Source organism: Platalea leucorodia, assembly GCF_965183815.1.
Source record: "Platalea leucorodia genome assembly, chromosome: 21".
NCBI lineage: Eukaryota > Metazoa > Chordata > Aves > Pelecaniformes > Threskiornithidae > Platalea > Platalea leucorodia.
In genome coordinates, this window is record NC_138843.1 from 2,115,508 (window position 1) to 2,142,218 (window position 26,711).

A 26,711-nucleotide genomic window follows, 5' to 3' on the forward strand; every position below is an offset into this window, starting at 1 on the left:
GGACCACCACGGGGTCAGGGCTCGGCAACCCCGCTGAGCACCAGGGCACGTCCGCAAAGACCCGGGGCCGTGGGCAAGCGCGGCGGCACCATACGCCTGCGAAGGATAATTTTAAGCAGCTGCTGTGCTATATGTGTGGGGGGTGATTTCTCCCTGCACAGCGGCTCCCCGCGGCTCCCTCGCAGGCTCGGGGGAGCTCAGCCCTGCCTGGCCCGGGCGCCCGCGGGAGAGCCGGCCCTGCCGCGCTGGCCGAGGGGCAGCAGGGTGGGGAGGCAGGGAGGGCTTGGGTTTCCTGGTGCTTTGTGCCGGTGACCCGCACCGGGGGGGTGCTGGGGGGCGCAGGGGTGCTCCAGCATGCAGGGAGGCTGGAGCGCGCAGGGATGACAGAGCGTGCGGGGATGCTTCGGCGTGTAGGGATGCTGGGATGCATAGGGATGCTGGAGCTTGCCAGGATGCTGGGATGTGCAGGGTGCTGGGATGTGCAGGGTGCTGGAGCACACAGGGATGCCGGGATGTGCAGGATGCCGGGATGTGCAGGATGCCGGGATGTGCAGGGATGCTGGGAGGTGCAGGATGCTGGGATGTGCAGGATGCCGGAGCATGCAGGGATGCCGGGAGGTGCAGGATGCTGGAGCACACAGGGATGCCGGAGCACACAGGGATTCTGGGATGTGCAGGATGTCGGAGCACACAGGGATGCCGGAGCACACAGGGATGCTGGAGCTTGCTGGGATGCTGGGATGTGCAGGGATGCTGGAGTGTGCAAGGGATGCTGGAGCATGCAGGGATGATTGAGTGTGCAGGAATGCTGGGGTGTGCAGGATGCTGGAGCACACAGGGATGCCAGAGCATACAAGGATGCTGGGATGTGCAGGATGCTGGGATGTGCAGGATGCCAGAGCACACGGGGATGCCGGGATGTGCAGGATGCTGGGTTGTGCAGGGTGCCGGGATGAGCACACGGGGATGCCGGGATGTGCAGGATGCCGGAGCACGCCGGGATGCCGGAGCACACGGGGATGCCGGATCACACAGGGATGCCAGGATGTGCAGGATGCCGGGATGTGCAGGGTACCGGGATGTGCAGGGTACCGGAGCACACGGGGATGCCGGAGCACACGGGATGCCGGGATGTGCAGGGTACCGGAGCACACGGGGATGCCGGAGCACACGGGATGTGCAGGGTACCGGAGCACACGGGGATGCCGGAGCACACGGGATGCCGGGATGTGCAGGGTACCGGAGCACGCCGGGATGCCGGGATGTGCAGGGTACCGGAGCACACGGGGATGCCGGAGCACACGGGATGCCGGGATGTGCAGGGTACCGGAGCACACGGGATGCCGGGATGTGCAGGGTACCGGAGCACACAGGGATGCCGGAGCACACGGGATGCCGGGATGTGCAGGGTACCGGAGCACACGGGGATGCCGGAGCACGCCGGGATGCCGGGATGTGCAGGGTACCGGAGCACGCCGGGATGCCGGAGCACGCCGGGCTGTGCCCGCAGGGATCCCCGCACACCCCCGCCCTCGGCTCCCCCCGCCGCCGGTCCCAGCCGCGCTCCGGCAGTGCCACCTACAGAGCTGCCCCGGCAGCGCAGCCGCCCCCGCGCCCCCCGCCGCGCCCCCGGCGCCGGGCCGCGGGTGGGGGTGCCCCGACCCCGGCGCCGTGCAGCGGCCGGGCGGCGGCGGCGGCGGGGGCGGGGGGCGGCGAGGCCGTTGCGGGGGGGGCGCAGCCCCGGGGGGGCCGCACCCCGCGGAGGCGCCGGGCCGGGGGTGCTGCCTGGGTGCCCGGGAGCTGCGTGTCCCCCCGGGGGGCGCGGGGGGGTCAGGGCGCTCCCGCACCCCGAGTCCCGCGGCGGGGGGGGGGGCGGGGGGCGGTCCCGGGGGGCGGGGGGCGGTCCCGGGGGCGGGGCCTCTCCGCCGCTTCCTGCGCGGGGCGGGCGGTGAGTGCGCGGCGGCGGCGGGGCGCGGCGGGGCGGGGGCCGGGGGTCCCCGGTGCTGCTCAGGGGTCCCCGGTGCTGTCCGAGGGTCCCCAGTGCTATCCAGGGGTCCCCAATGCTGCCCGGGGGTCCCCGACGCTGCCCGGGGGTCCCCGGTGCTGCTCAGGGGTCCCCAGTGCTGTCCGGGTGTCCCCAGTGCTATCCAGGGGTCCCCAATGCTGCCCGGGGGTCCCCGACGCTGCCCGGGGGTCCCCGGTGCTGCTCAGGGGTCCCCGGTGCTGTCCGAGGGTCCCCATTGCTGCTCAGGGGTCCCCAGTGCTGCGTGGGGGTCTCCATTGCTGTCTGGGGGTCCCCAATGCTCCTACGGTGTCCCCATCGCTGCCCAGATGCCCCCAGTGCTGCTGGGTGTCCCCAGTGCAGCCCCAGGGTCCCCAATGTTGCTCGGGAGTCCCCAGTGCTGCCCAGGGTGCCCCCAGTGCTGCCCAGGGTGCCCCCAGTGCTGTCCGGGGGTCCCCAGTGCTGTCCAAGGGTCTCCATTACTGTTCGGGGGTCCCCAATGCTGCCCAGGTGTCCCCACGGCTGCTGGGTGTCCCCATTTTTGCCCCTCGCTGACCCCGTCTCTCCGCAGGCAGCGCGGCCGCAGGCAGCAATGGCCGTGGAGCCCCTGATCTGCGCCGACACGGCCACGCGGTGAGTCCCGGCCCCCGGGGGGACAGCGGGCAGCGGGGTGCCGCGGCCACCACCCCCCGGCCAGTCCCTCCTGGGTGCCACGCACCCGTCCTGGGTGCCACAGTCCCATCTCTGACGCTGTCCCCGTCGTGTCCCCGGGACGGTGGCGCGTGTCCCCGCAGGGTGAGCTCTGTGCTTAACCGGGATGTGAAGCAGTTTGGGAAGAAGCACATGTTCGACGCGAGCGAGGAGACCTGCTGGAACTCGGACCAGGTGGGGGGACGAGGACAGGGGAAGGCGGAGGGGTGGGACGGGAGCCGTGCGTGGGACGGGAGCCGGGGACGGGAGCCGTGCACAGGGTGAACCCCCCGCTCTCCCCGCCGTGACGCAGCCCCGGTGTCGTTCCTGCCTTCAGGGCACGTGCCAGTGGGTCACCCTGGATTTCCCCCGCACCGTCAAGGTCTCGCAGCTCCACATCCAGTTCCAGGGGGGATTCTCCAGCCGGCTGTGCACGCTGGAAGGTGAGGCGCTGGTTTGGGGGTGGGGGGGGCCGTCACCCTCTGTTTACCCACATCTGGATCCCGCAGCTGTTTGTTGGGAGGCGCAGAGGTGTTCGTTAGCCATTCCCCAAACCCCAGAGGGGCTGACGCCGGGCGCTGGAGCGGAGAAGGGTGGATAGCGAGGAGCTGGGGTTCTCCGGGACGCTTCGGGCGCAGACGGGAACCTGGTCCGTTAGCTGGACCGCTGCTCCCGGCCCCGCAGCAGGGAGACGGAGCAGCCGAGGCCGTGGCAGCCGTCGGAGGCTCCCCCAGCACCCGAGCCTCCGCGCGGCTGCCTCCACCTTCATCCTCCGCAGGCTGCAGAGCAGGCGAAGAGCTGGTGAAAATATCCGCCCTGTACCCCGAGGACATCAACGCCATGCAGATATCCTTTGCCGCGTTGCGGGCTGGGCGGAACGGCTTGGCGGGGGGGTTCAGAGCCACCCGCGGCTGCGGAGGGGCAGGGGGGCGACGGCAGAGCTGCGATTTAAACGACAGACCTGCGGGCCTGTGCCAAAGTGCCGAAGTTGGCACTTTGCTACCACTAAAGCCACTCAGCGGAGCTGGAGCAAATCCGGACATCACTGGCCGCGGTACACCAGGGTGCGAGCCCCACGCGGGCCCGCTCGGAGCAGGTCTCCCACGTGTCGTGGCGTCCCCCTGCCTGTTTTTCTCCTTCACGGCCCCCGCACAGATTCCAGGTGGAGGAGACGGTGCTGGATAAGCTGAAGATCACCTTTGAGAACAGCACGGACTTCTTCGGGCGGATCGTGGTGTACCACCTCGGGGTGCTGGGGGAGCGGCTCTAGGGCAGCGGCGAGGGACAGCGTGGGGCCGCTCCCCCCTCGCCTGCGTTCCCCCGCAGGGGCTGCGCTGCGCGGGGCGGACGGGACAGCAAACCCTGCCGGTGGGGACGTGCTGCCCCCCCTTGCACCCCGAGGCGCTGGAGGGAACCCCTGCCCCATCCGGAGGGACACCGGTGCCGAGATCCACGTGCTGGACTTCCGAGCCTTTGGGGGGACGCAGCCTGTGTAACCGGCCGAATAAACGGTGTCCCCGCTCCTTCCTGGCTGCTCCTTGGGCAAGCGGCACCCCGGGAGCGAGCCCTCCGGGGTTTGCCGTGGCCATGCCGGCGCGTGGCTTGAGCAGGCCGGCATGGAGAGAGGAGAAGTGCCGCCTCCGTGTGCTGTGGGCGCTGGCTGTCTCTCGCCTTTGCTGCCCACCCCTGAACTTCTCGGAGCGGCTTTTTGCAGCCTCGTGGGGCTCCGGCTCGGGATCGCGGTGTGCCGGCTGTGGTCCCGGCTGGCGGGGTGACGCTTCCCGCGGGGTTTGGCTCCTGCCTGTGGGTATTTCCCTGGCTGGTTATAGCGCTGCGTGCAGGGAGGGCTTGGCAAGTTCATGGGCGTAAGAGGGAGCTTCCCTCCAGAGACAGCTCTGGAGAGGAATACCAGGGCACTGGGGGGGCGCAGGCCTTGAAGAGGCTGCTTGGCCCAGTTCCCCTCACGGTTCCCCAGTAGCTGTTGCTGGGATCGGGGACTGGCAGTGGTGACAGGCTGAGGCAATGGACAGGGCTCCACACGGCTGCTTTAGAGTTTATTTCCAATAATGCCATACCCGAGCGCGCACACGCACGAAGCAGCCGAGCCCGGACAGGGCAGAAATGCGGCTGCCCTGAGGAATGAGCGTCCCCGGGTGCGAGGCACCGTGGTCAGGCCACCCTCCGGGAGAGGCACCGAGGGCAGGCAGTTCCCGGCTCCTTCCGCGTGCTCCTTGCTTGAAGCATGGCGCCGCTGCCCGTTTCGGGACGGCTGGGTGAAGCCGCGTTGGTCCCAGAGGAGAGCCCTGCGTCGGCCGGGAGAAGCGCTGGTGCTGCAGCAGTGCAACGCGAGCCGCCGCGTCACTCCAGCTCCTTTTTCTGAAATAGCTTGAGGATGTGATTTTCGATAACCTGTTGGACTAACGAGGGGAGAGAAGTGAAACCCAGGGAAGCCAAGCCTGCGAGACGCCAGTACCACTGTGGGCAGGACCCGATCACCATTTTGCTCCTGTTTCCTGGTGGGAGGCTGGAAAACCCATTTCTCCCGGGGCCTCTCCCCATCTCCCCTGTCCCAGCCCTGTCTCCAGCACAGCTCTGGTTTGGAGGGTGAGCAAGGGGAACAGGACGCATCGCGATTTCTCCGGCACGGTTTCTCTGCATGGCAGAGCGGGGAGCTGTGGTGGAAGGTCAAAAAAAGCCTGGAGCAAGGCTGGAAGCTGGGAATTGCCTGGAGGCTTTTTGGGGAGGGAAGGCAGGGCTCCCGGCCAGGCACGGAGGGGACACTTGCCTTTCTTGTGTCCCAGGGCCACGGCCAGATCCATCGGGGTGTAGCCAGAATCTGCCTCCGTCGTCAGGTCGGCGCCGCGAGCTGCAAGCAGGCAGCGGAGATCAGGGCACGGCGCTCCCCTGCCGATGTGGCGTCCCCTCCGAGTCAGGCACAGGGCGAGGGGACCCCCAAAAGGTGCCCGTCCTGGCTGGGCAGCCCCCCGCGACACCCCCAGCCTGCTCAGCGTCTCCCCCCAGGCGTGTCACGCTCTCTCCCCGAGGCGGTTACCAACGAGCAGCGATTCGAGGCCAAGGACTAAGTGCAGATCTTCCCCGTTACCTAGTAGGGCCTCGACACACTTGACGTGATTGCCGCGCACGGCGTAGAGCAGAGGAGTGCCGCCGTTCTGCAGGGAAAGGGAAGGCGCCGTGTCATTGCCGGCCTCGCGCGGGGCCGTGCTCACGCAGCCCCTGCTTCTCCCGGAGCGGTAGGTCCCCGACCCGCTGGGATCCCCTTTCCGCCCTCTCCCAGCCCCAGGCTGGGTGTTTTCTCGCAGAGAGGCTCTGCGCAGGTTTTTTTCTCCGTATGCAATACAATAACTTTTAAATTGTGTAATTTTAAAGACAACCTTAGGTTCTGAGCGCTGTTTCCTTGTGGCTGGTAACATCACCAGTGTGAACAACTGAGGAAACCATTTTAAATTATTATCCAGATTAATTTCTCAAAACAACTGTGTGAGCAGGCAAACGAGAGCTGCGAGCCTGGGAAGCATCTAGGAGAAAGGCATTGCTGCTAACTCAGCCCAGAACGACGTGAACTCGCTGCTGCTTTTTAAAATGAGCTTTGCGGAGCCCCGGCCGGGGCTTGGTGTGGCTCGCAGTGCTGGCGCGGTCCCCGCAGCGGCCTGCGCCCGGCGGCACTCACCCAGTCGTAGATGTTGATGTCCACGTTCCTCTCCAGCAGCATGATGACGATGTCGGTGTAGCCGCCCATGCTGGCCAGGGACAGGGCGCTCTCCCGCTCCTTCGCCAGCGCGTGGGGGTCAGCGCCCTGGGGAGGGCACAGGCGTTAGCCCCGAGGGGCGAAGGAGCCCTGCTGAGAGCTGGGGCGCTCGGCACAGCCTTGCTGCGTGCCCCAGCGGGGCTGAACGGAGCCAGGTTCCAACGCCCTGCTGGGGCAGAGGCAGCTCGCGCGTTCCCAGTGAGCTCTCCTTACCAAAGTCCTTACCGGGCATATTTTAATCATCATCAGACAGCTCAGGAGAGGGCTTAAAAGCCCTTCTCCGGTGTCAGTACACTAAGCCCGATGGCTCCTGGTACCCAGCCCTTTTTCCCAGCACCAGTAGCAGTGTTACCAGCCCTGTCTAGGAGCCCGTACAGTATCCGCCGTCTCTTTTGTTACCGATTTACCTAGAAAACCTCACCATCCTCCAAGCCCTGCCAGCCACGGACCTCTCCTGGACTTCATTATAGCCTTTATCAATGGATCACCCGGTTTATTTTGCGTTCTCTTTGGTAATGCAGTGCAATTTTGCTGCTAAGACAGGAACAGAGGCAGAGTTTGGCCAGTGCTTGCGTGGCGTGAGTGCTCGCTGGTCACCGGACACACGTGGATGTGGGACTGAGCTTTGGGGAGCGGCTTGCTCCAGCGTGCAGGAGGATCTGGTGCCTGCTCACCCCCAGGCAGCCCTCGACTGCAAGCCCGGCACTCAAGGACGATGCAGCAATGAGTTCATTAACTGCAACGATACCTCGGCGAGCGCATTTGCTGGCAGATTACAGGGCCCAAGTGATAAGCCTGATCTCAAATTACCAATAAGCAGATATTTAATTACAAACAGTTATTGCTAGCTGTGAGATAAGGCTCTTCATGCTCCTGACTTAGCTCACGGCCCAATGGGGAGTAGCATCTGACGGCGTCTGAGCCGTTTGCTCTGCAAACGTGTCCTCTTTGGTGCCATGGGAAAGATTGGCTGAGATGGTACCAGGACGGTGCTGGACAATTTGGCAGCCACTGGGATTGGAGCTGGGACGTCTCCTGTTAACGAGGTGCTGCGCGAGCGTGGCCTTACCCACTCCAGCAGGTGACGGACCGTTTCGATCTCTCCGAAGGCTGCAGCCCAGATCAGCGGCGTGAAACCTCTCTCATCAGGTTTATTTACCAAGTTCTCGCCTGCACAAACATGGATGAGACATCATAAACAGGAAGGGTAAAGCCCCCTCTGCTCCCTGTCCCCCCAGTAAACCCAACAAAGGCTGTAAAACGAAGCCAAGGGTTTATCAAAAGGCATGCTATGACCGGGCAGGACTCCGCGTGATCTGGGGTAGGAACCCAAAGGAAGAGCCGTGTACCTTTCTGAAGGTGCTCTTTCAGCTGGCTGAGCTCTCCTTGGGCAGCAAGCTGGTGGATGGACAGCGCTGGGGGACAGAAAGAATTCACCCATCAGGACAAACTTTCCCCAGCTCAGCACCCACCGTCTTAGGTGGGTCCCTGCAAGTCCGGGGTGGCGGTGACCGGACAGCCCCTGTCTGAGCCCCCAAAAACCTGATGGGTGCCTAACACCCTTCTGCCGCAGAGCGGCGAGGCAGCCAGCCACGGTGAGCACTGAGAGCAACAGCACTGCAGGGAGCAGCCCGAGAGACCACCCCGGCAGGCGCTGAACGGGGTGGCAGCAGGAGACGGAGGGCGGCTCCACCCCGCTGCCGCTCTGCTCCCTCTACACCCCGTACGCATCTGCGCTCTGGGATGCACGGCCCGCTCTGCCCGGCGGTACTCACTGTCCAGCGTGGCCGGGAGGGCCGAGACCTCGTTGCCTCGCTGCCTGTTGGTCAGCGTGTTCGAGTGCTTCAGGGGGAAGCCTGTTCCGGAGAGAGGAGAGAGTGAGAGCACATCTCCTCCATGCACAGGGAGGAACTCCACTGACTTGAGGCCGAGAACCTCGTGAAAGCTCAGGCCTCACGTGCCTTATCTCAAGCTGTTCCCTCCTGTCCCTGGCAAAAACTGGGTCCTGCAAAAAAGGAATTATTCCCTTGCAAGTAAAAAGCCTGGAGACTGAGGTCTGAGCAGTGTGCAGGGACCAACAGCTGAGCAGGGAAGATGAAACAGCCCCAACAGCTGCCCAAGGAGGGGCAGGGTCCATCTGGGGCACTGCGGGAGGCAGGGATCTGGCATTAACGGCATAATTGCAAACGGTATACTGCAGAGGACGGCCTGGGGGATGCACTCAAGTTCATCCTCATATTTCCTACCCTTGAAGAGCTCCACTTGGAAATCTCAATGTGTTTTCAACAAGCAATTTGTAGTTTAATTAGGAAAGTATATGGAAAGAGTTTGCCGTCTCCGATTCCACTGCATGGAGCTGCAGCGACCTCTCACTGCTGGCACGAGTCATCAGCAAGGTCTGGATTTGGACTTGGCCTTGCCATGTTATGGGAGGGACCGGCAGCAGTAAAAGATTCTTTTCTAGCTGCCTTTGTGGGATGAGAGATGCAGGTGACCTCTGCCACGCCTGTCTCCCACCGGGGCTGCGCCTGAGCATCTGTGAGCACCAGGCTCTGCAACACTCACTGTCAAGGGCCGAGAGCTCGGTGCTCCTCTGCCTGTCCATCGAGGCAATCGAGGGCTTCGGGAGAGCGTCTGCTCTACCTGCAAAACAAGGGCGGCCGTTAGGGACCTCAGTTCCACTCGTTGGGGAGCAGGCTGGGCTCCACGCACGGCACAATGAGACCTAACTGGCACGGCAAGCACCCCGCGTGCACCCCGACCCCAGGGCGGAGGGCAGGTTGATCCCATTTTACGGGGGGACAGACGCTGCAGGACCCCGGGTTCGCGCGTGCCCCGTCTCAACTCCCACCACCCCGTCACCCCCAGCACTCACCGTCCCCGTGGTCCAAGCGTGGCATGTCCTGCTCCGGCCGCAGACACCCCGGGGGGGCCCCGCTGTCCCCCGTGTCCCTGGTCACAGCCAGCTCTTCTGTGGCTGCTGCTCCCTTGGCTCCGTATTCACCCTCTTTCGGGAGCTCCTGGGCGTCCCCGTCGTTCAGGGGGGTCTCCCCGAGACGAGCGACTGCTCCTTCACCTTCCATGGGGCAGCTGCCACAAAACAACGTGTTAAGAAGGGGGAAAAAGTGGGGACGTCCCCCAGGATGGAGAGGGCAGCAGCGGGGAGGCTGCTGAGCCCCCGAGCACCAAGCGCTTGCGGCCACCAAACTCCTCCGCGCCGGCAGCGCAGTTTGGGGTCCCGCTTGCCGTCTCCGGCCAGGCTCCCCGCGCTGCCGGTGGAGAAAAGCTCCCGTCACAGCAGCTCTGTGAAGCTGCACCGGCTCCGGCTCCGAACCGCTCGTCCGAGCACGGCCGCCTTCCTGCTCACAACGGGGCCAAGCCAGGGCGGGTGGGAGGGAACCCCCCCTTCTCCCCCGCCACCCCACTGCCGTCTCCGGCCATCCCTGCCCGCCTCGCCGTCCCCGGGCCGGCCGGTGGGGCCCGTCCCAGCTCAGACCAGGCCGCCGTTCCCCAGCGAGGAGTCTGGCCTCACCCCCAGCATCCTCCGGCGCAGGGCCCCCCCGCTCCCCCGTCCTGCCCCAGCACTTCCCCTTCCTCCGGCCTCGGCCGGGGCGGCCTGGCAGGGCCGGGGTTGGGGGCTGCCCGCGGGGAGCGGGGGGCACAGTGGGGGCCCCCCAGTCCGGCTCCACCTGCCCGCTGACGGCACGGAGGCCGGGCGAGGCGGAAAGCCTGGCGTTAAAGCGACAGCCGCTTTCGTGGGACGGGGCCGGGGTGGCCATGGGTTGGCGGTGGCCATGGGGCAGCAGGTCGCCACTGACTTGGGGGGGGCACACCCCCACTTCCCCATCTGTCCCTTGTCCCCGCACGGAGCCCCTCGTCCCGCTCCCGCCTGAGGAGAGCGGCTGCGGCCGCCCGGGCCCTGGGGGTGGGAGCGCTCCGGCCCCGCAGGCCCAGGCGCCATGGCGGGGCTCTGAGGGGACAAGTGTCCGGTCCCGGTCCACGGGGGGGGGGACACCCCGGGCCTCCCGGCCTGACCAGGTGCCCAGCGACGTCCCCGCTCCCCTCTACAGCACCGGGGGGGCGCAGCGCTGGGCGCCCGAGGCCTCCGCCCGCCCCAGGCCTCCACACGCAGGCCCCGGGGGGGGCACTGACGAGAAAAGGGGCGATCGTGGTGTTTTAACACGCCCCCCCCCGGGGCTGGGCTGGCTCGGGGCAGCAGGGAGGCAGCGGGCCGAGCCGGGGGGGGCCGCCCCGGGGCAGTCCCGGCGCCCACCCGCGGCGTGGGCCCGGGCCCGGGGTGGGGGGCACAGCCCGCGGGGAGCGCTCGGCCCCCCCGGGGGGGGGCTGAGGCGGAACGGTCGCGCTGGGGCGATGTTTCCAGCCGGGGCTGTTTGGGGATCGGGGGGCGCCGCGGCGGTTTCCGGCCGGGGCCGTTTATGACGGGCGCCGGCGGAAGCGGAAGCGGCGGCGGGGCGGGATGGAGGAGCCGGAGATGCAGCTGAAGGTGAAGAAAGGTGGGAGCGGGCCGGGGAGCGGCGGCTCGGTGGGGCCCGGCAGCCGCGGGGCCGGTCGCGGCAGGGCCCTGCGAGTCTGAGTTGACCGGTCGCGACAGGCCCCTGTGGGTCGTGACAGGGCGCGGGCACGACAGGGCTCTGGAGCGACAGCAGAAGTCACGACAGGGCCCTGCGGGTCGTGAGAGAGAAAGGTGCGACGGGGCAGGGCGAGTTGCGACAGGGTGGATGGTGAGAGGGTGTCGCAGTCACAGCAGGGGCCGAAAAGGCACGGTGGGGTCAGTCGCGATGAGGCACTGGAGGTCGCGACAGGGCGGGGGATGACGTGCCCCGACAGGACCCCTCAGTGCGGGGCAGGCAGAGCTGGCGGGAGCCCTGCGGGCCCCTCGGAGCCCGGCCCTGCGCCCCCCTCCCCGCCTCGGCCTCTCGCTGCCTGCCCCGCTGCCTGGCTCTGTTGAACGTCTCCTGTCAGGAGGGGGGACAGACGGATGGACGGACGGATGGACAGACGGACAGACAGCAGCTGTGTCTGTCCCGGGGAGTGTAATTATTCCTGTAAAGTTTTGCATTTGTTCCCGTTTGCATTCAGAAGGCTCCGCGTGTCCGCCGGTGTTGCGGAACTGGGGTATCCGAGCGGTTGCCAAACGCTGAAGGGAGGAGCAGAGAATCCTTATCCTTAAAATAGAAAATTGTGCCGGAGCTGAAAGGGGTCCTGCGTCAGCCTGGTGAAAACGCTCCCCGATTCACCCCCACCACGAACAAGGAAACGATCTCTGAGTTTTGTGGCTCTGAGTTGTTAGGAGCTGCCAGCGTTCTCCTTGCCAACCCGCAGGGAGAGCGAGCTCAGGGCTGTGATGTGGCTGTGCCAACCACCGTGACAAGGTGCTCCCGTGCGGAGGGTGGCCCGGAGAGAGGCTGGGCCGGGATAAGAGGGGTGGAGGGCAGGGAAGCGGCTGAGCAGGCAGCTGGGAACGGCACCGAAGCTTCCCGAGCCCTGGTCTGCGGCCACCACGTCTCCTCCATGGGCATTTTTAGGATGTCACCCCGCAGTTGGGGGGTGGCTGAGGTGCAGGAGAGCTCGAGGCCCTGAGCAGAGCCGAACCCGAACGGCTGGTAACGAGACAGGGAGCCTCCAGAGCGGGAGATGCCGCGTTCCCAGCCGGCGGGGGCGGCTGCAGGGCACAGGAACGGGAGCCAGGGCGCTGCCGGGCTCTGCTCATCTCCTGCCCCCTCCAAATTGGTCACAAAGGGTCCCGTGACGGGCGTAACCCAAGCGGTCCCTGAGACCAGAACAACCAGAGCTCGCGGGGGACCGTGGAGGTGGTGACAGCCCAGGCTGGTCTGGCTCCGTCTGGAGCCCAGCTCATCGCTGGCTGCAGGTGCTGTTATGGGGAGAGTGGAAACGGATCTGCCTGTTTAGAGGGATTTAGCTTTCACATCCTTGTTAACAGACTTAATGATCCAAAATACGTGGGGTTTTGCTCTGATCTCTCCTCTGGCGCGTTGGAAGCTTTGGGCCTTTTGCTGTAAAGGCCCCTGCGGGTGCTGAAGCTGGAGGGTGCAGCGGGTGCTCTCCGAACCTCTCCAGCCCACACGTCTATGCAGGTGTCAGAGACCACGTTGGGGACAGGACCAGTGCTCCAGGGCACCCTTTGCAACCCCACCTTCCCTCCTGTTGCTCCCCGCTTTCCATAACTGTGGTGGTTTTCTTGTTGCAGTTACGGACAAATTCACTGAGAGCATGTACGTCCTGGCCAACGAGCCCTCCGTGGCACTGTACCGGCTCCAGGAGCACGTGCGGAGATCCCTTCCGGAGCTCGCACAGCACAAGGTGAGTCGTGCTTTGCTTTGGACTCCAGAGCTGCGACGCAGTCGGGCACAAACTGTTTTCCTGACTTGGCACATCGTCCCTATGCCACCTCCCTGGGGGGGAGCGGGAAGGAGGGAGGAGATCAGCCATCGGGATGCAAGGTGCTGCAGGACCCCGGCTCGGTCTGAACTGGACCCCGGCTCGGTCCGAACTGGAGGGGGTGAGGGGACGTTGCAAATTTACCTGTGGACCTGAGGAAAAAAACTTGAGAGTCCAACCATGGTCCCGCGCTCCCACGTCTGGGCTTGTGTGTGGAGACAAAGAAAAATGAGTAGTCTGTCTTGTACGGGGAGAAGGGAGATGTTAAATCTTATTGCCCCTGCCTCCGCTGCGAGGTTTTTATTTCCTACATAAAACAAGGGGGAGGGTGAGAGGAGGGAAGAAGGGGGAGCGTGAAGAAACAAGTGAGAGGAGCCCACATGAGGCAAAGCAGGATAATGAATCGCATCTCGCAGCTGTGTTCCTACTTTCCTCCAGAGCACGGAGCGCAGACACTTTAATGCCAGCCTTGTTGTCCTTCTCCCTCTTCTGCCAGTCATGATTCATTAGGAGTGATGTCTCATGAATAGATTACTGCTTCATGTCTATGCTAATGCACTGTCAGGCCCCATTTTTCACCTTTGCTTTACAGCCCTGGTTTCCAAATTAACCTGGTTTGTGACACTTTATTATTCAATTATTTATTAACGTTTTATATACGTGTCTGTGTGCAGCGGTAGGTATATAGAGATGTATATGTATGTATAGCACATGCTGATGCGATTGCATCACTGGCATGCGGGAGACAGGTTTGTAATATTATTCCTGAGCTGTCACTTGCTTTCATTTAATCAAGATAGTCCCAATTTCAGGGAATGTGTCCTGAACAGAAGGAAATTGAGCAAATTGTATGACAAGTCATGCAGAGGGAAGAGATCGGTTTCCATCGCTGAACGGTGCGTAACAGGGATGAGGGCGAGGGGCAGCGCAGAAGCGCTAATGGAAGCGACAGCCGAGCGAAGGTGCGGGCCACAGAGCGTGTTGTTAGGCAGCGGGGTTTATGCTGGGCAAGGTCTCTGAAAACCTTTGATTCTCTCATTTTCCCTGCTCGGCATGCTCATCGCAGTTATCCACACTGTTCTGTGACCTCTCTGGCTCATCTAAGTTCATTTCCTAGCTGCAGCCACCCTCAGAGAATTCTCTTTTGCAGCCAAAATTGCTGCTGTTTTCCACTTTCTTCCTGTGAGAAAGGAGGTCGTGCTGTCCTGTGGTTGCCAGCAGCAAGTACAAGGATCCTGCGTCCCCCCGTGCGACCGCAGCCGTCACAAGCGTCAGATACCTTTGGTCTTTGATGCCTTCATGTTCAGCCTTGCAGCCTCCCTCCTGCCCTGGCCGCTAGCCCCAGCTGGGGCGGCGGTGGCCTTTGTACACGAGGACGAGCTTGCCGTGCTGCCTGCAGTAACGGTGCACGTCAGGACAAAGCTGAACCGACCGCGCGGTGCCCTCTGCCCCGGGGCACGGCAGGGCACTGCCCCAGTGCCACCCCAGTACCCGTTTGCCTCTCCAGAGTCAGAAAACATTTCCTGATGCTTCCTCAGAGGTGCTGCTCTTTACATCCATTCTTTTTGCCCGCTGCACGGGCACTTCCAGCTTCTTAACTGCTTTCCTCGTTACTGGCTGTGTGTTTAATGGTGCGCTGATGTGGCAAGAGCTGGGAGAAAATGGGAAGAAAGTTATTTGTGGCAGCTGGAACAACAGCAGATCCAGAGCTGCTGCTCGTGACTCTTCCTCCAGCCTCGTCAGTTCCTGAGTTGGTTTTTTTTCCTAGGCTGCAGCATCGTGTTTGGGAGCATGCTCTCCCCCCTGCTGGTAACCAGTCCCTGGTAGGAACTGGGAGGGTTAAACATAACTCAGTTAGGCCAGCGTCCTGGCTGTGCTGCCAGGCTGCTGGTAATGGCCTTGTGGCCAGGTTCTGTCCCTTGTCCTTGATCCCAGTCTCATTTTATCCCAGTTTCAGGCATTGCTGTTTGCAGCCAACAGGCTGGGCCTGTCAAGCCCTTGAGCCCAGGCAGCCAAACCCCAGGAGAGAGGGATGTGCTCGGAGCCCTGACAGGGCCGTCGTCGCAGCGGGGCGTTCAATTAGCCGGGGATGGATATTTTGGGTTGCTCTGCCAGAGCCCATCGGCTCTGTGGCTAGAGACTGGAACAGGAGGGTGTCAGCAGGGCTGTGCACCGTGAAAACGCTGTCAGGTTTTATCTAAATCAGAGCAAAGGCATTAAAGTGAGGTGGTTTTAATTCTTCAGACCAGAAAAGAAGAAAAAGGAACATTCTATGTGGATCCATTCTCAGGTAATTTAGTCCCAAGATGTAGGTAATGTATAAAGGAAACAGGATTTATTAGCGGTTTCCAGCTTTCCTTCAGCTGTGCAGCAACTCTGTCTCTGGCTGGCTGAGTTCTCCCGAGACGCAGCCTTTGAAATTCCCAGGGGGATTAAACCTACGAAAAATTGGGAGGGAGGGGGCTGGGAGAAAAGTTTCTGCACAGAGAAGGTCACCTCTGTGCCTTTACAACAAGCAACTTTCTATGATTTGGTAAAACAATAATCTTAATACCTTCCTCACCATCTCCAACTCTCCAAGCAGATTTACCACCTCCCTGATAAGATACGGCGCGATGCAAGGCCTCTGTGCGTCGTAGCTGCGCTGCTAAGCCCCGCTCCGCGCAGAGCGGCCTTTCTGCATTTCGCCTGGTCTTTTGAGAACTTGCATCTCCTCATTAATTTACTTCCAAGCAACAGTAATGTATCATTAGTGCTATTGTGTATTAATAGCTGGCTTTAGTTCTTAAACTGCATCCAAGGGCATGTCCTGGGAATTTGAAGAAAGGACATCAAGAAAAGATTAAAAAGTGAGGAGCTCTGGGGAAAAGCCCTTGCTCCTAATTAAGGATATGAAAATCCCAGGAAGTGGTGGGAATGCTGGGAACAGACATCACCGGCTCTGGTACCGGGAAATGATTAAAATCTGCTGGTGCTCAGAAACAGCAGGACCACAGGCAAGCGGCTGTGACACATCCGACTGAGCCAGTGCGCTGTCGGGGTCTAAACGGTTGTTAAAGATCATCTGGCACCTCTTGGAGAGAGTGGCTGAGGAGCTGCAGGAGAGTTTCTGCGTCTCTTGCAGCTGCCTCCGCACACAAAGCGTGTTCCCAGCAACAGACACAGTCGTGTAAAATGCGACTGGGCTCTGGGACGAGCACGGTCTCTGTGGGGTTGCGCGTCCTGGGGCGAAGGACGCTCTCCTGCAGAGAACTGCCTAGAGCGTTGCATGTAGAGGCTTGTTTCTTTTATAGTTTAAAGCTATGTGGTCAAGCGTCCTGATGGAGGACAGGCTTTGAACAGCAGAAATAATTTTGGACGAAGTCCAAGCTCCTACCCGACCTCCCTCACTCCCAGAAAGAGGCCCTTGGATTTCCTCTGGCTTGTAACTAGACCCGGCAGAATAGACTGCAGAATTAGCTCCCATGAGAACATATTTTAAAGAGTGCCCAAACTACTTAAGGACTTTTGAAATAGTTATCTATTGAGCTACACCTCTGAATTCAGCTGCGCTTTCATTGCGATTTGTTATTTGTTTGGTTTTCCCTTTCCTTGGAGCTACAGCGTGCAGTTATGTCCCATGCCAGAACTGGCTGCGTGCAGCGCTGCTTGCGTTTGTGTGAAGTTTGCAGGGCTCCTTCCAAGCTCGTGAAAGGAAGGGCACAGTGCTGGCTGCTGCTTGGGATCAGACGCCAGAGTTTCAGAGCAGATTGGAGGACAGCGACGCTTGCAGCTGTGAAAGTGTTCACGAAAGGCAGGTCCAATGAAACGAGAACTTTCAGTGCTGTGAAAGAAACTTTTACCTGGTTTTGCATGAAGGACTAAGGACCAGACACTGCAGGAGCTGGGTTAGTTCAGATCCTGGCTGCCTGCTGGGCCAGGCGCACCAGGAGATCTGCGTACTCCGAAACATCCAGCTGGGCCGTCGCACTCAGCGCAGTCGCTGGCTGCTCACAGCCTGACTGACCTTGGCTCTCAGCTGGCTTCTGGGCTAAAACATCTAAAAACAAGGGGAATTTTGCCAGAGTATCCAGAGCGTTGGCCTGAACTCGTAGCCCTTCCAGAAATACACACAAGAAATGTTTCTTTTAAATGCCAGTGCATGGCACCCAGAGCCTGGAGTGCATCACAGGCTGTCAGGCGGGAAACAGAATCCAAACGCAATTTCCAGTGAAAAGCAGCCGGAGCCCCTGCCTGGGCAGGGCTGGCAGAGCGTATCGCTGCGACGGCGCTGCTGCGCCTGTCCGGTGCGCACCTAACGATGCTGCCCTCTCTTCTCTTTCAGTCCGACATGCAGAGCTGGGAGGAGCAAAGCCAAGGAGCCATCTACACGGTGGAGTACGCCTGCAGGTACGAGAGACCCCTCCACGCAGGAGGGTTGTGTTCGCAGGCGGAGCAGTCGTGGTAGGAACAAAGCAGGAGCCGCCTGCGCTTCCCTGACGCCTCCGTGGTGCGAGGCAGGGAGAGAGCGTGGTCGGGGCCGGGGTGTGAGGCGGTGCTCTCTGAACCGTTACCGTGAGGCTCGGGGGCTTCGCTTCGATGAGCCTGCCAGCTTTCCCCAGGTCTGTGCGCGGCGCAGACCTGCCCATCTCCTCCAGTAAATCCACCCAGCGGCTAGCCAGTGCGGCAAGATGCATATAAAGTTGTTTATTTACAGTCCTCTCTGTCAGGGGCCGTGTGCTCTAAAACCATGATGCCTTTGGAAATACTAACCAGTCCTCCATCTCCTCCACCCCCCTCTTTTCTTCTTTCAGTGCCATAAAGAACATGACTGACAGCAGCGTGTACTTCAAGAGCATCGACAGTCTGCTCAAACACGCCATAGCCATGAAGGATCAGCTGAACGCTGCTCAGGGCCGCAGGTAGCGAGGGGATGCGACACTGCCTGTTTATCTGAGCGACCGTTCTGGCTGGCAGAGGCTTTGGTGAGGTAACGCAGCCCAGTGCAAACCTGCCAAGCCGTTTTCTCAATAATATGATTCCAGACTAGGATTTGAAAGAGCATGCTGCTTGCCTCCCAGTGATCTTCTGGATTTGTTTACTGGGAAATATAATAATCTTGTTTACAAAAGGTTAACTGGAAAATAATTTCTTATTTAAAAAGGGATGTTTGGTTGTGTAATACATTAAATCTTTGTTGTGTCAGAGGGATTTTGAGTGAGATGATGCTACTGAGATGGAGTTAAGTGAGAGGCTGCGTTAGTGCTGTTCTGTTGTGTATGTGGCTCTTTTTGGGCAGAGTCCAGAGAGATGAGTGGTAGCAGAACGCTGATGCATTTTTGTATGTCTGCAGTTGAACTACAGCTACTAAAATATCTTCCAGCAGATCGTCTGAGTCTAGTGTATTTGTGTCTCCTGAGAACAGTGTTGGTCTTGGAGTCTGTCTGGGCAGGAGTGAGAAAATTCCCAAATGCCCATCTCTGATAAAACCACCACAGCGAAGAGAGAGCCTCTGTCTCCGCAGAACGACTCTGCCTTGACAGTTCTGGTTCAGGTTCTGCGTTTTCCCAGTTGCCCGCGTGGCAGGGCCGCGCTCTGCGCAGCCCAGAGCATTTTTAGCGGTTTTTTGCGGTGGCGTGGCTGCGAAGATTGCTGCCTCGCCACCCGCGGGGGCTGGTGTGTGCTGCTCCCTAGTCTGCACAGCACGCTGCAAGGTGGGCTTCTCTAAGCCGCTCTCCTGCTGCAAGCAGTGAGGTTTGATTGGAGGCAGCCCCTGGTTCCTCACATTCTTGCGGCCGCTGGTGGCCTGCCCGCCTGCCAGACGTGACTGTCTCTTTCTTTTTACAGCACCGCTGCCCCACAAGCCAAGAATCCTCCAGCCAGTTCCTGATTTCGGACCAGACTGGCCGTCCTCTGCCGCCTTCTCCAGCCCAGCTCTATGTTCTCCGACCACGGGGAGGAGTGAGAAACCACCTGCTCCGTCTGCGAAGCTGCACAGAGGCCTCTGCCTGCCTCTCTGTTCCCAGTAACAAGGTGCCGCACCTGAGCGGGCGCATCCTGCCTTTGGGGGTGCTTTGGGGAGCAGTTGTGTCCCTTCCCACAGCACTTTGCAAAAGGGAAATGGGGTGGATCTGCGTTTGTCCTTCCCGGTTCTTTTCGATGGCAGACTGCTATGAGGCGTTTTTCTCTCTACCTCTTGGCCACAGAAATATCTCAGAAAAACTAGGTCTCGCTTTCAGTATTTTGTAGATGGCTGCGTAAAGACATAATCTAGGCGCACTTCAGCTTTGTTCAGGAGGCATTCTGCAAGGAGAGTTTTTCATGTGTGTGCCAGGGAGTTGCTGCATTTGGTTTTAGTGAGAACAATAATAAAAAGAGAAAACAAGAAAGTTGTGTCTAAAACCTTCCCCTGTTGCTCGCCTCGGGCTGGGGGGTCTTGGAGCCTGCTGGCTCTGCGTGTTTCAAAGGGCATGGAGCAAAACAAAGACGTGCAGAGTTGGAGCCTTTCAAGTGAAAAAAAGAAACTGTCCTGTTCTTCTAAAAACCAACAAAAAAAGGACTTTCTTCGTCCCCTGTCAAGCAGTGGGAAGCAGAGCTGTACGCACAGCTCTGGAGGCCCCTTTAAAAAGGGTGCAGCTTCAGTGTGAATCTCTCCTGGAACCAGCAGTTCTGTGCTGCTGAAGAATTGGCCAAGGATGCAGGGATCAAAGCAGCACAAAACTCAGTTTCCAAAGAAATTGTAATGTGCTCGGGATAACAGGTGCCTTTCAGGATAACGGGACGGGAGGCGAGAGGGAATCTGTTTGAACCGGTGGCCTCCCTTCACTCCCTGAAATGCTTTACTGGTTGATAGTGGGGAAGAACCCAGGGTGCTGCTGCTCTGGGCCTGGGCAGGGCTGGCAGAGCGCGGGGCTGCGAGTAACCTGCAAGGTGTTTGTCAGCGCGGGGACAGAGCGAGCTGAACCTGCTGGTGCTTCACGGAGGCGGCCGCTGCCTTTAGTGCTTGCGCTTTCTGCCCTGGCCGCAGCAGAGGACTGGCAGTGCCAGTGCGAACCCCTGCCCGGACCTCGGCCTCGACAGTCGCTGCTGTTCTCCTGGTGGCACTCGGGTAACGCCCAGAGCCGTCCCTCTACCCCTGAGCAAAGCCAGGGCGCTGGGGCTTCTCCAGCGCAGCCCCTTTCCCTGCAAAGAGCTGTGAAGTGACCCTGCTCCGTCCTGCTCGGGGCGTGGAGGTGCTGCTGACCGAGCAGCAGGCGCTCCGCCACCCCAAACCCACCCTCTGCGGCTCGCAGACTGCTCTGGCTCCAGCTCGCTCCTTGCTCCTCCATCGCCTCCCTTGGTTTCTTACACCTCCCTGGCTGCGCGCTGCGGGGAAGCCCTGCTGTGTGAGCCGTCTCGGTGTAGTGCTGGCTCCTGGGGACGGAGGAGGCAGGGAGGTACAGCCAGCCAGAGAAATCGGCTGGGATCTGCCGGAGAAGGAGGGCAGGAGAAGGAGGGTAGGTCTGTTCGTGGGCAAGGTCCACTCGCTGCTGCTCAGCCATGCGTTCCACTTCTCCGCTGCAGCTGGGACAGCTGTGGGGTCCTGCGTGGGTCGCTGCCAGCCGCTGCCCTGCCAACACGGTCCTTGTTCACGGGGTGGCAAGTGCCGGTGGCATCGCTGGGGGCTCGGGGCAGGCAGCCGAGGGCTTCTGGCTTTGAGTGGAGGTGGCGTCTTCTCAGTAGAAGAAGCAAAGAGCATCAGGCGGTGGCTGCGCAGACTCCCCAGGGTGGAAGAGCAGCCATAACCTGCTCTGGTGAGAGGTGACCTATGTGAGGCTCTAAACAGAGATGCAAATCTTGGCCCTGGTGCCTGCAGCTCCGCTGGGACGAGATGGGGCGAAAAGGTCCCACTTCCACTCACACCAGAGTCGAGTCCTTGCCCGAGGCTCCAGGTTTGCGTGACAGGACGTTCCTCATCTCCCGGGTGACGCCGTTCCAGGGCTTGCCCTGCGCCTGCAGCAGGCCTGGCTCTGCCGACAGCGTCCGGTGCGTTCGGGGCAGGTTGTAGCTCTCCTTCTCGGAGCGAAGCCCGGGGCTGCCCGAGGAGGTGAGGTTGCTGCTGGCCGGAGAGCCCAGCTGGGATTTGCGCTCCAGGAAAGGAGGGAAGGAGAACTCCCGGTGGATCTCGGGCCGGGGCCGGGGTGCAGCCGCGTTCTTGTTGTTCAGATCGCTGGCGGAGGATTCGCCGTGCTGGGCAGAGTCGTTCTCGTACAGGGTGTGAGAGACCTCGGAGCGGCTGCGGCGCGAAACCTGGTTAGCCCGTACCAGGGCGTGCGTCACCGTGATCAGCAGGACGATGATGCCGGAGGAGAGGATACAGGCGCTGGCAATGCCGGCCTCCAGTTCGAACAGCAGGAGCATGTAGATGGCGAGAGCTGGAAGGAAAGGAGAGTGCAGAACATCTTGAAGAAGCAGAAGGACTAAAGCGATGCAGCTGACCTGCAAACTTCAGGCCCTGCGAGGGCTGGTCACCAAGAACAGAAAGTTCGCACTACAGGAATGAGCTGGCAAAGCCATTTGCAAAACAAAGCCGATGCTGAAGCAGAAACTCAGCAGCTCACAAGCACGCAGCAAGCAGCGCAGGATGTACGGGCTGGGCTGAAAACGCGCGGGCCCTGCTGAGCTGTGCTGGGGGAAACGAGCACTTGCCTGTTAGGTAGACTGAGACCCCGCAGCAGAACAAGCCGATGGCAGCATGGCGAACCGTCCGGCTGTCCAGAAGGAACCAGTCTGCCCTGCAAAACAGGTGAGAAAAACACAGGTCTGCGTAGGCTCCTGGCCCTGGTCTCAGCACAGGAAAAATGCTGATGCTCCGGCCCCTGCTGAGAAACTGAAACGCGGGTTTTGCATAGAGAAGAGGTTCAGAGCCAGGTCACAGGCCCAAGGACCTCTGCTGAACCGGGGTTTCCCCCAGGCTGCTGGGTTGCACAACTCGGGGCTGCGCGGTTCCCACTCTGGAAGAGAAGATTTTGAGATCACTTGACGTTTCAAACTTTTCCTGCCCGGTTCGAGCTGTGCTTCGGAAACCAGACGGGGCCAGGGGCTCGGGAGAGAGAGACAAGTGGCTGGAGGCTTTTTGCAGCTGATTTGCCCCTGTTCAGCAAACCCTGAAGAGCAAGCAAGGAACAAAACCGAGACCTGTCAAGCCCGACTCCCCCTTAAAGAAAGGATGACAAGTAAAGTGCTGGTGCCTGGAATTAAGCAAGGCCAGGTTCTCTCTTCACCCTTGGGACTGGATTTCTGTGCTCAGCTCAGCTTGCAAGCCTCTTGTCCGGAGGGGGCTTGGTACTTGAATTGTGCTTAAAACAGGTGAAAGGACCAGCGCCTTTCCAGCAGGGCCTTTGTTTCCCACCCACCCGCACGCTCTCCGCCCAGCCAGCCCGCAGCCCCGGCACCGACGGCTCTGCTTGGGCGTCTTCGGAGCCGGATTGACCTGGCAAACCTCAGCCCTGGCTGGGCTTTGGAGGCCGCCGTCAGCAGAGGATGCCTCCGCTAATAGGGAGAGCGGGACGTGGGCGTTAGGGGATGCAGCGTAGTGCGGCAGATGGGTGCCAGGCGACTCGGGGCGGGTTGGAAATGTGAGTGCTCCGAGGGATGCTGGCAGGACTGGGTGCTGGGAAGGCGCAAACGGTGCCTCAGAACAACTGGGGGTGCACAGGGCATCGCTGGTCCCGCTGGCCGCCTTGAAAAGTCCCCAGGAGCTGGCTGGGAACATGCCCTGGCTTCCAAGGACCAGCTGAGGGGCAGCAGCACAGCCGCCCTCCCGGCAGGACCAGCCCTCCTGTTGCTCCTCTGCAACGCCAGCTCCTTCCACCCCGCGGGGTGAATTCAGCAGCCGAGGACGCCGTGCCCTGGCCCGGTCTCCCCCCAGCATGGCCTGGCCCCCTGCCCGCCTGCCGGGCTTGTTGTAGCCCCTCGGCCGTTGCCGCCCGCGTGGGGAGCCTGCAGCCGGGAGCCGTTAATAGACCCTGGACCCGCTCCCGCTCCTCGCTGCCGGCGGGGAAGAGCAGCCGCTTTGTTTTATTAATTACCTGAGTCGGGGGGGATTAGCGGGGAGGAGAAGGACTTTGTTTGGAGCTGGCTTAGACTATTGAGCGCAGCGCTGAGAAGCGGAGCGGTAATTCAGTGTGACAGGCCCAACGTGGGAAAGGTCCCTGGGACGTGAGCGGGTCCCCTAATGAAACCGGCGCCCAGTGGGGCCGGGCCACCTCGGCCACGAGGAGACGGCGGCTAACGGCGTCGCGGGGAGAGGGGCTGCGTCCTGCCTGGGGGCAGCCTGCAGACCAGCATCCCTGTGTCCCGAGAAACGGCCCTTTTCCTCCCAAAGACGAGTGTAACCTTCAGGTCACAGCTGGGGAAACTGAGGCACGGCCAGACTAAGCGACCTGCTTGAGACCCCGGGGCAGAGGGGCACCAGCCCAGGGCTCCCAATGCCTCGTGTCGCCTGCAGCAAAGCCAAAAGCAGCCTCTCACTTCGCCGGGGCTCTGGAGCAGAGCACAGAAATGTTATTTAAAATCAAATTGTTCGGGAACGGCTTCCCCGCTGGGTGAGACGCACCCGCGGGCTCCGCAGCCGCGCAGCGATGGCCGCTCTGGCCTGTAAGCCCTTGCGCAGGTCGCTGCTGCCGGAGGACGGGCTGTCCCGCGGCCGGCACGCTCCCTCGCTCCGCCTGTGACTTTGCATCTGCCTGCCTGATTAGCGCTGCTCCTCTTTCGCACTCGGGATTTGCAAAGTTGAACCTCACAACTTCGAAACCGAGCATTTTCCAGCCCAAATCAACACCAGATCTTGGACAAATTTACAGCTGATGGGGAATTTTCTGCTGTAACAGTTTCCCAGCAGAAACTCGGCTCCCACAGAAAGCAAAGTTTGCTAGGGGAACTTTGTGTTTTGCAGAAATATTTTGCTCTCCTTCGCTATCAAGCCCAGTGAGCGTCAGCTTTGCCTGGAGGAGGCTGAGAGGAGTGCAGAGCATGAGGCATTGCCCAGTTTGTCTCATTAGGGACAGAACTAACTGGTGAAACATTATCGTTTCCTTTAAATGAGCCTTGACTTGCTTAAGTCGGCGTGGCCCCAAAATGGTCCCGTGGGGACCATCGCATGAGCTACAGGGAGGCACCTCCGCGTACAGAGCAGTTCCCACCACGGTGCTTTTAAATCTGATTATTTGCACGCTGCTTTTTTCTTTTAACCCAGGAGCGGAGCTGGGGCTGGCCGGGCCGGCGCGGGCGGAGGAGCCACCAAGCCAGGTCTCCACGGAGGAAGGAGAGGGGAATTGCTTTGGAAGCGGGTTTGCAAGTGTAAATGTGCTGGTAATGATTAAGTCAACATGTCTGTGGTTAATGATCCCAGGCCTGCGGTCATTTTGGTGCTGCGCAAGTGGCCTGGGCGATCACCCCGGCAGCGACCCGAAGAGCCCAGCTCTCCCACTGCCAAGGGGCAAAGCTCGGGTGCTGCTGGGCATCGCGGCCGAGCCCGGCTCCTCTTCCCTGCCTTGGCCCCGGCGCTGAACTGGGCCGGCAGGCTGGGCTGACCCCACGCGCTCCTACAAGCCCGGAGAGGGACCTAACGCGCGGACTGGGCTGACGCAGGGATGCTGTCGGGAGATGGAATAGCGCGCGTTCCTGCAGCCAGGTGGACGGGCTGCTGTAAGCCCGCTCCTAGTCAATACGGCCGCTACGCCCCAGTTACGGGGCACGTTTAGGGTGGAATTCATCGGCCAGAGATAACCCTGCGTCCCGGGCAGGAATTCTGTGATATCCAAGTGCTCGGCAGCATCATTCGCTCCCCGTGACCGCTTTTGCCGGGGCAGTGAATAGGGGGGCCCTGGCAAAGGCCGGATCTTGGGGTGCAGGAGGCGTGAGCCCACGCCGAGGGGACGGACGCCCCGTGACGGGTCCCTGGGCAGCGGTGCTACCCTCCACCCCTCACCCTCCCTGCACCCCCCCAATCCCTCCTGCACCCCTCCAGCCCCCTCCCTCCTCTCCAGCCCCCCGCTGCCCCCCACCCTCCCGCTACCCAAGAGCCCTCTGCGCCTCCCCTTCCCCCCCGCAGCATCCCCGGGGCCCCCGAGCACCCGGTGCCCCCCGTAACCCTCCCGTCCCCCCGAGCCCCCGCGGCTCTCACCGGTCGGGCCCGGGCTGCCCCCGGCACAGCTCGGTGCTGAAGTAGCCGTGGAGGAGGCAGAGCAGGAGGCAGCTCACGTTGAGCACCAGGCAGAGCGCGGCCAGCACGGCCGATACCGGCAGCAGCACGGCGGCCGCCGGCTCCGGCAGAGCCCCCCGACCGGCCCCGGCCCCGGGACCGGCCCGCCCCGACGGCAGCTGGAAGATGAGGCTGGAGGCGAGCAGGGCCATGGCGGCGGCCAGCGTGCCGAAGAGCAGCAGCACCGTCAGGGCTCGCTGCGGGTAGGCGGCGGCCATGGCGGGGCCGGTACCGGCACCGGGGGGCACCGGGAACCGGGGGTGGGGGGGGGCACCGGGCCGGCAGAGCCGCTCGGCGCCGCCAAAGTCGGGTGCGCTTTCCCCCTCCCCGGTGCTCCCGCTGCCGGGTCTCGGACCGGGGAGCAGCCCCGGGAGCAGGAACCGGGAGCGCTGCTCGGGGCAGCGGAGCCGCGGCCCCGCCGGTGGGGCCGCCTCCCTCCCTGCGCCGCTGCCCGGCCGGGGCGGGCCGGGGCGGGCCGGTCCTGCCCCCCGGCACGGCCCCTCGCCGCGGGGGCTGCAGCCGAGGGCCCCCCCGGGCCGGGACCCCCCCGGGCCGGGACCCCCGCGGGCGGCTCCTCCCAGCACCCCCCCCCCGGGGGCACCGGGAGCCGCTTCGGGCCGGTGGGGGCTTGGGGGGCTCCGAGGAGCCCGTCTGGGCTCGGGGGGATGGACAGAGGGACAGAGGGACGACGGGCATCCCTCGGCTCTCCCCCGGGCCAGCCCCAGCTTTCCTGCTCCTGGGGAAAGCCCGGGAGCAGCCCCGCCAGCGTAAGGGCGGCCTCGGCGCGGAGCGAGCGGGGACGAGGGCGGTGGGAAGGGGGCACCGCGGCGGCCTCCCCCTGCTTCCCCCGGGGGGAGCATCCTCGCCGGGTCAGGGGGGAGCACCCGAAATGTTCTCAGTCCCACAAGGCTGAGAAAGGACCTGCGAGGCTGCCCTGCCATCGGCCACTGGCCCCTGGGGCCAGCGCGAGCTTCCCATGTCTTATAAATATCCTGGGAAGCAGAAGCGCCTTTCCCCCCGGGATCCACCCCACCAGCGGGTCCCCCATGGGAACCGGGGAGGATTTGAGGAGGATTAATTCAGGAAAATTCACCCTGCAGGTCACCTGTTACCTTGGGAAAGACCCTGCGCCTCGGGAGCAGTGGGGAAACTGAGGCAGAGTTCCCCCTCTGAACCCTCAGCCCCCGGAGCAGCGCTTTCCCCCGCGCATGAGACGAGAGGCCGCCGGGGTCGGGCCTTTCCATGCACGTCCCGGGCGCCCCGCCAGCGCCAGGCCAGGGGACCGGGTGCGACGCTGACTCCTCCAGCCCGGTGTCATCAGCGCCTGGCCTGCGCCCAAGCCCGGCTGTGGGATCTGGACGGGGTGACCTTTCCGTCTGGCGGAGGAGCGCTGCCCGCCGCGGCGCTGCCGGCCTTCCCGTCCCGCGTGGGTGGTTCCTGCTGGCACCCTCCGCTCCGGCCGGAGCCACGCGGGACACGGGCTATTTTGAAAGCCGGTGTGTTGGCCTTGGCAGGCAGCGCGGGTTTGGCTCCCGGCTCGTTTCCAGCCCCGCTCGCGTTTTTGGCTGGGGGGGGGATGTCAGGGCCCGTGTCGCTGGCGCTTGGCCCAA

The 26,711-nt window shown here is 62.2% G+C and overlaps 4 protein-coding genes across 12 annotated transcripts; 2 read left to right on the forward strand and 2 right to left on the reverse strand.

Moving 5' to 3' along the window:
• The first annotated feature begins 1,941 nt into the window (after nucleotides 1-1,941).
• Nucleotides 1,942-4,157, forward strand: NR2C2AP (nuclear receptor 2C2 associated protein). Of its 2 annotated transcripts, XM_082330936.1 has the most exons (6): nucleotides 1,942-1,948; nucleotides 2,574-2,635; nucleotides 2,797-2,887; nucleotides 3,030-3,135; nucleotides 3,471-3,538; nucleotides 3,846-4,157. In XM_082330936.1, exons 2-6 carry the CDS (start codon nucleotides 2,595-2,597, stop codon nucleotides 3,960-3,962), a joined length of 423 nt encoding a protein of 140 aa, XP_082187062.1. In that variant the 5' UTR covers nucleotides 1,942-1,948; nucleotides 2,574-2,594; the 3' UTR covers nucleotides 3,963-4,157. The 2 variants fall into 2 exon arrangements, with proteins under 2 accessions (XP_082187062.1, XP_082187061.1); XM_082330935.1 differs by lacking the exon at nucleotides 1,942-1,948 and having other exon boundaries at nucleotides 2,463-2,635.
• Nucleotides 4,158-4,740: 583 nt separating this feature from the next.
• Nucleotides 4,741-10,114, reverse strand: RFXANK (regulatory factor X associated ankyrin containing protein). Of its 2 annotated transcripts, none has more exons than XM_082331106.1 (10): nucleotides 9,991-10,114; nucleotides 9,334-9,548; nucleotides 9,024-9,101; nucleotides 8,234-8,314; nucleotides 7,808-7,873; nucleotides 7,528-7,628; nucleotides 6,381-6,506; nucleotides 5,796-5,862; nucleotides 5,478-5,558; nucleotides 4,741-5,109 (listed from the first exon to the last, which is right to left on the reverse strand). In XM_082331106.1, exons 2-10 carry the CDS (start codon nucleotides 9,539-9,541, stop codon nucleotides 5,051-5,053), a joined length of 867 nt encoding a protein of 288 aa, XP_082187232.1. In that variant the 5' UTR covers nucleotides 9,542-9,548; nucleotides 9,991-10,114; the 3' UTR covers nucleotides 4,741-5,050. The 2 variants fall into 2 exon arrangements, with proteins under 2 accessions (XP_082187232.1, XP_082187231.1); XM_082331105.1 differs by having other exon boundaries at nucleotides 5,745-5,862.
• A 790-nt stretch (nucleotides 10,115-10,904) lies between these two features.
• Nucleotides 10,905-19,229, forward strand: BORCS8 (BLOC-1 related complex subunit 8). 7 transcript variants are annotated; one of them, XR_014230336.1, is made up of 6 exons: nucleotides 10,905-10,972; nucleotides 12,688-12,800; nucleotides 17,203-17,267; nucleotides 17,672-17,779; nucleotides 18,278-18,411; nucleotides 18,705-19,229. XR_014230336.1 is itself a non-coding variant. In XM_082331550.1 (6 exons), the coding sequence occupies exons 1-5, from the start codon at nucleotides 10,936-10,938 to the stop codon at nucleotides 18,395-18,397; spliced, it is 477 nt and encodes a 158-aa protein (XP_082187676.1). In that variant the 5' UTR covers nucleotides 10,905-10,935; the 3' UTR covers nucleotides 18,398-18,411; nucleotides 18,705-19,229. The 7 variants fall into 7 exon arrangements, 6 of the variants coding, with proteins under 6 accessions (XP_082187676.1, XP_082187680.1, XP_082187675.1 ...); XM_082331550.1 differs by having other exon boundaries at nucleotides 18,244-18,411; XM_082331554.1 differs by lacking the exon at nucleotides 18,278-18,411.
• TMEM221 (transmembrane protein 221) lies at nucleotides 19,221-25,319 on the reverse strand (the record flags this gene model as incomplete). The annotated part of the gene is given in 5 exon segments (XM_082331548.1): nucleotides 19,221-19,475; nucleotides 19,477-19,555; nucleotides 20,758-21,271; nucleotides 21,546-21,631; nucleotides 25,024-25,319. Coding segments are annotated over 5 exon segments (1,056 nt in total). The 3' UTR covers nucleotides 19,221-19,394.
• Nucleotides 25,320-26,711: the final 1,392 nt, after the last annotated feature.

Bases quoted from the DNA above. Each gene is read 5' to 3' on its own strand.
- BORCS8 (XM_082331550.1), top strand. From the start codon at position 10,936: ATGGAGGAGCCGGAGATGCAGCTGAAGGTGAAGAAAG. The intron at 12,801-17,202 runs GTGAGTCGTGCT...CTTCTCTTTCAG, and splicing joins CGGAGCTCGCACAGCACAAG to TCCGACATGCAGAGCTGGGA. The intron at 17,780-18,243 runs GTAGCGAGGGGA...ATCTTCCAGCAG, and splicing joins AACGCTGCTCAGGGCCGCAG to ATCGTCTGAGTCTAGTGTAT.
- NR2C2AP (XM_082330935.1), top strand. From the start codon at position 2,502: ATGCTGCCCAGGTGTCCCCACGGCTGCTGGGTGTCCCCATTTTTGCCC. The intron at 2,636-2,796 runs GTGAGTCCCGGC...GTGTCCCCGCAG, and splicing joins TGCGCCGACACGGCCACGCG to GGTGAGCTCTGTGCTTAACC. The intron at 3,136-3,470 runs GTGAGGCGCTGG...CATCCTCCGCAG, and splicing joins CCGGCTGTGCACGCTGGAAG to GCTGCAGAGCAGGCGAAGAG.
- RFXANK (XM_082331105.1), bottom strand. From the start codon at position 9,541: ATGGAAGGTGAAGGAGCAGTCGCTCGTCTCGGGGAGACCCCCCTGAAC. The intron at 7,629-7,807 runs GTACACGGCTCT...ATGTTTGTGCAG, and splicing joins GAAAGAGCACCTTCAGAAAG to GCGAGAACTTGGTAAATAAA. The intron at 5,110-5,477 runs GCAAGTGTCCCC...TCCCCTCGTTAG, and splicing joins GGCCCTGGGACACAAGAAAG to TCCAACAGGTTATCGAAAAT.